General features: G+C 38.4%; 1 protein-coding gene across 1 annotated transcript; it reads left to right on the plus strand.

The window, feature by feature from the left end:
- On the plus strand, positions 5,502-8,003 carry LOC109830824 (pentatricopeptide repeat-containing protein At4g13650-like). Its single transcript, XM_020398186.1, has one exon. The coding sequence runs from the start codon at positions 5,502-5,504 to the stop codon at positions 8,001-8,003; it is 2,502 nt and encodes an 833-aa protein (XP_020253775.1).

The following is a 9,466-nucleotide window of genomic DNA, read 5'->3' on the forward strand; positions in this document are numbered from 1 at the left end:
CGACCAAGGCCGAGCCACCCTCGGCCAAGGCCGAGCCACCTCAGGGTGGCTCAGCATGAGCCGAGCCACCCTGAGGTGGCCGCCCAGATCTGTGCCAAATGCACAGATCTGGTTGCCTATAAATAGGCGGGGTCATTCATCATTTTAGAGGACTTTTTGGAAGAACTTTTGGGGAGCCGAAACTCTGCCGGATTGAGACCTCATCTTGGAGTTTTTGAAGGCTTGAAGACTTGGACATTCGGATCTGATTCTCGGCGAGCACCCGCATCACAAAAGGCAGGAGTTCGAGGGGATCAAGATCTCAGATCTACATTGTTACACTCCGGATCAAAGCTGGGTCTTTGATCCCGAGATTCGAGCGATTGTTTCCTTGGTGAAATAATCCCTCCGGCTATTATTTCCTTAGTGAAATAATACCCGTTATACTGCGTAGATCTGTTCGGATCTAGATCGCGCGGTGGTCCACGGAAAACAACCCCGGCGCAGGCAAACAACCCACCAAAGCGAGCGACCACAAAACAGGAGCTCGCGATCTGTTCGACAAAAGAGAAAAAGTTGTAATTTTTTTAATTTTCTTTATTTTTGATTTTCATTGTAACCGGATCTAAAAAAGACCGGATCTTCTGTAACCGAAAAACTGTTATTCAAGATAGCAATGGAATCAATGATGAAGAAAGCAACGATTTTTCGAGCGAACAGACGGGAAGTAAAATTTTGGATTATTTTCAAATAGTTTCAGGTATTTAAACAAAAATAATTAAATAAATAGTTACATGTATAAAAAATTAATCCAATTACAGAATAATTATCTACAAATAAAAATGTACATGTTGTGCTAATACAACAGTTGATACGAAATAGTTGAAATATACACATATTGTATAATTAAACGAGAATAAACAATAATAAAAATATATTTACTTACGCCATTTGGGTGAACTACGTTCGGCTTGATTCCTTGGGCAAGAGGATACGTAGGCAGTCTTTCAGATGCAGCCGGTTTGGATTAGTTAATGGGGGTGAGATTGTTTGGACTCTCATTCGGGTTTCTCAACTTGTTGTGGATTGAGTTCGTACTGGACACAACAAGTGGGTCATTTGGTTGCTTTGGTGTCGGCTCAGTTTTTGAAAGAAACTTCGCCGAGGTGGAGAATTGTGAACGAAGTGGGACTTCGTGGGGACCACCAGCACCCACGTGAAGAGATGGAGAGCTGGGACAAAACGCGTTGCTTGATTTGGGTGTGGGGGCCACGCGGTTGGGGAAACACAGTGGCTTGGTTTTCTCGTGAATGACCTGGCCCACCCGAACCTCTCTTCACGAATATAAATAAACCCTATTAATCATTCTAGGGTTTTGTGCAAGGGGCTGTGTGATTTCTTTGCGGCTGAAAAAAAAAAGAAAACACGAGGAGCAAAGGCAGAGAAAGAACGTGTGAAGCTGGGGATTGATTTTTGCGGCTGCTTTTTCGGTTTCTCTTGTGCGGCTACAGTGCAAGTCTGGGATCTTCTTCAGCGGCTGGAGAAGAGAGAAAGTGTAGTCCTTTTTGTTTCTTTTGAGAGAATATTTGTAAGAGGGATTTGAGAGTTTGTTTGAGAGGGTTTAAGATTGTGAGATTGTAAACCCTAGTTGTATCTCTCCCTCTAATAGTAGATCTCCCCCTCCTTGCCCCGTGGACGTAGGCTATTTGCCGAACCACGTAAAAGTTGTGTTCTTGTCGTGATTTGTAATAGCTTGTAGGATCCCTCGACAGGTCAGTCCTAGAACTGATGAGAGGAAGAGCCGATATCTCACTTGGTTGAGATATTCGCTTCAGATTCTTGTTTCCTTGGTGAGACGGGAATTCTTATCGATCTAATCTCTCTTGTTGTGCTGCCGAAGTGCTGCCGAAATTTCCGCTGCGCACAACAAAAGTAGTATAAGTTTTGTAGTACAATCATCGCTACTACTCCCAGCACACGATCTACCTATTTTTAAAATGCAAAATTTATGTTGAATATAAAATAAATTTTATGGGTTAGTTTATTTAGTTAGATAAGTTTATGAGAGGGGTACGTAGCTTCTTCTGCTATTCAAATTTATGTTGGAAATTCTGCAGTTTCCAAGGGGTTGTTTGCGAATTACGCAGCAGTTTCTAAGGGGTTGTTTGCGAATTATGCAGCTTCTGTGGGGCTGTTACAATTTTTGCAGCTTGCAGGGGTTGTTTGTAAATTCTGCAGCCTTCAGCGGGCAGTTTGCAAATCTGCTGCTTCGGGGGACTGTTAGGAAATTCTGCTGTTTCCACAGGGCTGATAGTAAATTCTGCAGCTTCCAGTGGCCTGGTCGTAAATTCTGCATTCCAGGGGCGCTTTGCAATTTTTGCAGCCTCTAGGGGCTGTTTGTAAATTCTACAGCTTCCAGGGGTCTGTTTGCAAATTCTGCAGCTTCTGGGGAGCCGTTTGCAAATTCTACAACTTCAAGTGCTGTTTATAATCTCTTTTTATGCTGCATGTTTCCAATTTTCGGCAATTCTTGGGAGTTGGGTATTATAAGGGGGTGTTTGGTTCACTAGTGGGTAAGAATAGGATTAGGAATCCGGTTTTTTTTATGGATTCTTATCTATTACATAAAAATTTTTAATCCAAGTTTATAGATTTATGGAATCTTTTTTCTTTCTTTCTATGTTTGTTTCATAACATGAAAAGATGGAATCCAACTTTATAGAAACCCTCAAATTCCTAATCTTTAGTTTGGTTTGAAATGATAAAATTTTGGGATAAAGGGTAAGTATACCATAATTATTCTTACCCGTTCGACAATATTCAAAACCGAAGCGTTGTAGCAACGGCTAGTTCCAACGGCTAGTTCCAACACATTGGAGACTATAAATTTGGCTTGAGGGCTTATTGTGCCAATGTATCCTTCATTCTTACCACTTTTATAAATTGTCATGGTTTACAATTTGCCTCCCGACATCAATATGATATCAGAAGAATGCTCCAAAAAATTTAAAGTTTGGTGCGATTGCAATCTCCGAACATCCATGAAAGTGTGTAAGAATGATAAAAATAAGGAGATGTGTTATTGTGTGTGTGCAAAATACCCAAATAAAGAATATAATTTTATCGAATGGGCTGATGAAAGAGGAGAAATAAGCAACCAAGGGAACCATATGTCAAAGAAAATAAGTATGGAGATAAGTATTTTTTAAAATCAAAGAGGATGAAGAAAGAATTGAGACTTGTCGAAAATCAACTATTAGCTTGGAAAATTTCATCAATTTTACTAGAGATATTTTGTATTATTTTAGTTATTATAAACCGCATGTCATGTACTTGTACTTACAAAAACTATTGATATTGTAATGAAAACTGTTATTGAAATTGAGTACCAATTCTAGTTGATATTGTACGACTCAGGAATAGATCAATTTGTCAAAATTGAATGCCCCACCTATAACTTACATGTTTATTGTAGATTGCCTAGACATTGTCAATTCAATGTAGGCTGCAATCTCATCACATATTGTCTCATCTGAATATAATAAACACTGTAAGTTAGAATGCATTCTCAGTAAACGCTACTCATCATTGCCAAATATCAACTATGGAGCAGCACGTGCTCCAACAATTTATCAACCGATAGCAACATAACCGACAACCAAAAACACATAGCCAAAGCAACATAGCCAGTGCAAAGGAGCTACACAAGCTCATGAATGGGATCCAAAACCGACAACAACATAGTCAAACCAAAGGGGCTATACATGCTGCTGAATGATAGCAACAATACCTACCGACCGAGGCAACACAAGCTCATGAATGAGCTTCAAACCCGACAACAACATAGCCAAAGCAAAGGAGCAACACAAGAGTGAAACATAACAGTAAAAAAACCAAAGCAAAGGAGTTGCACAAGCTCCACTTGATAGCAACAAAACCACACAAACCGAGGCAACACAAGCTCATGTATGAGCTTCAAAACCGACAGCAATAAACCCAAAGTAAATGAGCAACATATGCTCAACCTGATAGCAATAAACCCAAAGCTGAGGAGAAATACAAGCTCCACCTGATAGCAATAAACCCAAAGCAAAGGAACAACACAAGCTCAAAATCTGATAGCAATAAGCCCAAAGCAAAGGAGCAACACAAGCTCCACCTGACAGTAGCAAAACCGCACAAATCGAGGCAACACAAGCTCATGTATGAGCTTCAAAACCGATAGCAATCAACCCAAAGTATATGAGCAACGTATGCTCCACCTGCTAGCAATAAACCCAAAGCAAAGGAGCAACACAAGCTCAGCACCTGATAGCAATAAACCCAAAGCAAAGGAGCAACACAAGCTCCACCTGACAACAGTGTCTTGTAATAAGTAAGAATTAATACCATCATAAACTCAAAGCCCATAAGGCTGTGATCTCGACAGAGCATCTTGTAATATCCTATAGTCATTTGTTGCTCCCTCCTAACCAGCTAGGACATAGGTGAATAGTTTATTGGGGGTGCATGTTGCTAAGACGTTTTGTGTCACACCTTTCCACTCTCTAAAACGTGCAACTAGGTTACTAGGTAACACTGATAAACTTACAATTTTTTTTGCATTTGTTTTCCATTGAGGAGGCAAATTCATTTTATTGGACGATAAATGTTCGACAACATTTACGGGTAGCTCTCTTGCGATGATCTCGACAGCGGATAGCAGGCGGACGATTATGATGGCTAACGACGTTTCGTTGGAGCCGGCGATGGGCTTGACGCTGGTCTGATTAGAGCTGGGCACCGTGGAGAAGAGGAAGAAATAAATTACTTACCTTTTACGAAGCTGAAGAAAAAATTTGGGATAGAATTCATGGGCCGGCTGTCCAAGTTTCGTTATTAGCCCAATGACATCAGCGCTCTGCTTTTTTTATTAAACCTTGGTAAGCCCAACTTGTTCACTGTAGGAGCCCCTTCAATCAAGAATTTGCATTACTATTTTTATTCTTTCTCTCGCTCGATATATCCAGTGAATATTGGAACTCTCTCAGACTCAGTCATCTCATCATTTTTTTTTTTACCTTCAACACGATTGTGTGAAGAAACTTGTTTGAGAAAAACTGAGTCAGGTTTCTAACATAAAATGGTCAATCGAAGTCTAAACTAGAATGGGTTGAAGTTAACTTGTTCAGGGGTCACAGCTTAATTTCTTGTCAGCCAAAGGACTCGAGAGAAATAATTCAAAATACCCAAATAAACTCATTTAATTGTATAGCCTTCAGCATCTGTAGCTTTCTCCCTCCTTCAAAGTTGCCTGCTTTATGAAATTGCCTTCAAACATCAAAGCAGCAGCCCTTCAAACCTTGACAAAACCAAAAAGCCATCAACCTTTACCCTTCAAAAATCTAGTCCCAAATGGAAAAACTTCACCCACACCCATTTGCTATTCATCAACGGCCACCCCAATGCAAGAGCCTATCCCTTCACATCTCATCTCAATCCTTGACAAATGCAAAGCACATCAATCTCTCTCACTCACGCAAATGGCCCATTCCTTCGTTCTTCGATCCGCGTCAGAGTCCAGTCTCTTTCTGTCCAACAATCTCCTTAGCTCGTACTTTTCGTGTGGCTCGATTTGTTATGCACTTCGGTTGTTCGATAGAATGTCTCAAAGAGATTTTGTTTCTTGGAACACCATGATATCTGGGTTCAACAGATTCGAACGATACGAAAACGGGTTCTGTTATTTTATTAAGATGATTCAGGCTGGAATTAGACCGACTCAATCGAGCTTTGCGTCTGTTATTGTTGCATGTGGGGAAATGGGTATTGACGGGTATCTGATGCAAGTCCATTGCTTTAGTTTGAAGTGCGGGTTTTCCGCTGATTGTTGTGTGGGAAATTCTCTTTTGAAAGGATATTGTAAGGTTGGGGAGCTTGAAGATTTGTGGAAAGCATCAGCGGAAATGTGTGCTCTTGATGATATTTCTCTTGAGATTTTGTTAAGAGGGTGTGCACGACATGGAATGTTAATCGATGCTTTAAATTTGATGAGATGGTGCATCACGCATTCGATAAAGTTGTGTTCTTTTGCTATTTCAAGCTTGATAAGCTTATGCTCAAGGCATTGTTGTATAGATATTGGAATCCAAATTCATGGGGTTTCAATAAAATTTGGTTTAGATACCAATGTTTCTGTAATTAACTCGTTTATTTCATTTTATGCAAGGATATTTAGATTGGAGGATGCTGAGAATTTATTTCATTGGTTGGAGGTAGAGGACCGGGATATTGTCACATGGAATTCACTCATTGGTGGATTTGCATACAATGGAGAGGGAGATGTTGGTCTTAAAGTAATCCAAAGAATGTTATCAAGTGGAATTAGGATGAACGAATCAACCTCTTTGAATTTTCTTTCTTGTTGTGCAGTGGTTAATGTTCTTGAAAATGCGAAGAGAGCCCATACATTGATACTTAAAATGAGAGAATGCTTCCATCAATATACTGACAACATTATACTGATAATGTACTGTAGAAGTAACAGCTTGAACGATGCAGTTGCTGTGTTTGAAACTATGGAGGTTAAAGATATCGTGTCATTTAATCTGATAATGGGTTTATATAGAAACTATGGGAATTATGAAGCATCCATTGAAGTCTACTTGCAAGCTCGATCTCAGAGCATTGGAGAGGATGAGGTTATGCTTTCAGGTGTCATTTGTAGTTGTTCCAAATTGGGTGTTCTAGAATTGGGACTACAGATTCATGGGTTAGTTGTGAAGAATGGAATTTTTAGGGCTTCTCTTGTTAAGAACTCTATTCTTGAATTTTATTCCCGAGCTGCAAGAATTGATGACATGGAGATGATTTTCTTTGATGAAAGTAGTGAAACTGACATATTTTCATGGAACATGATGCTTATGGGATATACAAATCATGGGCTTTTCGATAAATCTATCAGTGTTTGGAAGGAGATGAAGAGATGGAATATCGAGCTTAATGAATTCTCATATTCTGCTTTATTAGACACATGTGCATGTACAAATGAGATAATTTTTGGTGAACAGATCCATGGATATGTTCGAAAAAAGGGGTTACTCTCAGATACAATCCTTATGAATTCTCTACTCACTATGTACTCAGAATGTGGTGTGATTGAAAGAGCTCATTCAGTATTCTCAGAGACAACATTTCCTGATTCTGTATCATGGAATGCATTAGTTTCGGGTTATTCCCAAAATGGATATGCTGAAGAATCTATACAATTTTACACAATGATGAACAAGAATGAAATAGAAGCAAGCCACATGACCTTTGCTACCATTTTCATGTCTTGTGCTATGCTCTCAGATCTGAAACTAGGATCACAGTTCCATGCCCAAGTCATCAAAGTAGGCTTTGAATCAGACTTACCCATCTCAAACTCACTCATCACCATGTATGCTAAATGTGGCGAAATATCCAATTCATCAGAAATCTTTAATGCAGTGATATATAAAGATGTGGTCACATGGAATTCAATGATTAATGCATTATCTCATCATGGGCTGGGTAGAAAAGCAATTGATTTGTTTGCAAAGATGAAATCTTTAGGTGTTAAACCTAATAGTGTAACTTTTATCAGTGTTCTCTCAGCTTGTAGACACGCCGGTTTAGTATCTGAAGCTTGTTATCAGTTCAGGTCTATGTATGAAGACTGTGGAATTGCTCCAAATGAGGAGCATTACACTTGTATGGTTGATATATTCTGTCGAGGGGGTAAACTGGAAGAAGCGAAGGATTTGATTGAGAGCATGGAAATTGTTCCTTCTTCACTGGTTTGGAAAATGTTGTTGAGTGCTTGTAGAGTGAATGGAGATGTGGTTCTTGGGAAATTGGCAGCAGAGAGGATAATGACTATGGAGCCTCATGATTCATCCTCTTATGTTCTTCTTTCTGATTTGTATGCTTCTGTCGGTGATAGAGAGGGTAAAGCTAAGGTGAGGAGGAAAATGGAGGATAGAGGAGTGAAGAAGGAGGCTGGTTGCAGTTGGATTTTGTGAGATGAAAGTAAGAGCTTTTTAGAGGTATATACATGTCATTTGACCAGAATTTCATTTTTTATGGATATTTTGTTTAAAAATAGATTGCAACATAAACCCACTTATCTGTAGCTTCAATAGGCAATAAGCCCTTCAACACATAGCATTTAGACCCCCTCAGTTCAAGGGGGAGAGGGTGTTACCTTCAATTTACCTTTCTGAAACTGACAATCTAGAGGTGCTAAGTGCTAATAAATGAGTTGAGAGGGTTATTGCTACTGAACGTATATATGAAGGGGGTTATGTGCAGTTTATCCTTTTGTATATGAAATATAGTTCCCTTATAATTTCAAATAAATGTTGTTGTTACACCACTTTCGTCTTTCCAATTTGTAACTAAAAGATGATACATGTGCTTTCTACATCATATTAGCTTGTAGCTAAACAATATATTTCAACTTGGACAGCACTATTACAATTAAACCAAATTGATTTGCATGTAAACAGGTAAGCCCAGCAACTACTGCGAGGCAAACAACCGTAAAGTAGCCAGTTAAAGTATTAATAGTATTGACAAGAACATCCATAATGCATATCCAATAGAATGTCTGACTAAATTATCTTGTTCTATAGTCATAACATTAACCAGAAATGTTTTTTTTATTATTTTTAACTCATTCTTCTCTCTTGATTTATTTTAAACCCTCATGCCTTCAAAATATTCATACCCAAAACACCTGACCTGATTTATTTTTAAACCCAAAATCTGTGTTAATGTGCTACAAAATGGAATAAAATGTCATATTTTGACCTCATACTTGAAGTGTCATAACAAAAGGGTCGAATGTCAAACCTGACTTTTTAAAAAAATCATGCTGGCATTCAGGATGTATGAATGATTTTGGAAGTGTACAGGTTTTGAAAACAATTCAGGGTAGAAGAACAGGGTTAAATAAAAAACCCTAGTCATAAAAGAAAGTGGAATAGAGTTGATAAAGACATTGCACGTAACAAGAAGACTTTGACAAATGTACACATAAAGTTAGTAACTTACATGTGAAAAAGTGCTGAAGGATGCAATAGTTAGATTATAGTACAAGTCAGTAGCATGACAAAAAGTTTTCAAGGATACAGGAAATTAGATTGTAGCGCACAATTTATGTTAGAAAAATGAGATATAAATGTATATTGATAATAAAAGAAATTATTAACTCTTCCAGTCCGAATAGGATCCAGAAAACAAATTCTGAATCCTGATTTGAATTTCTTTACATTAAAAGTTATTGGAAAATGTGTATATGATATTCATTGTTAGCACCAAACTCGTGTTAATTACTTAGCTCTGTTCTGATAGTTTTCTCCAGACAACTACTTAAGCTTCAATTCTCTATTTTTTTCTCATTTAAGCAAAACTCCAGTCAACTACGTAGCTTCAATTCTCTACTTTCTCATTTAAACAATTATTTCCTCTCTTATCATTTACG

This window comes from Asparagus officinalis, chromosome 2 (assembly GCF_001876935.1).
Source record: "Asparagus officinalis chromosome 2, Aspof.V1, whole genome shotgun sequence".
Classification (NCBI taxonomy): domain Eukaryota; kingdom Viridiplantae; phylum Streptophyta; class Magnoliopsida; order Asparagales; family Asparagaceae; genus Asparagus; species Asparagus officinalis.

Coding starts and splice junctions, on each gene's coding strand:
- LOC109830824 (XM_020398186.1), top strand. CDS start 5,502: ATGGCCCATTCCTTCGTTCTTCGATCCGCGTCAGAGTCCAGTCTCTTT.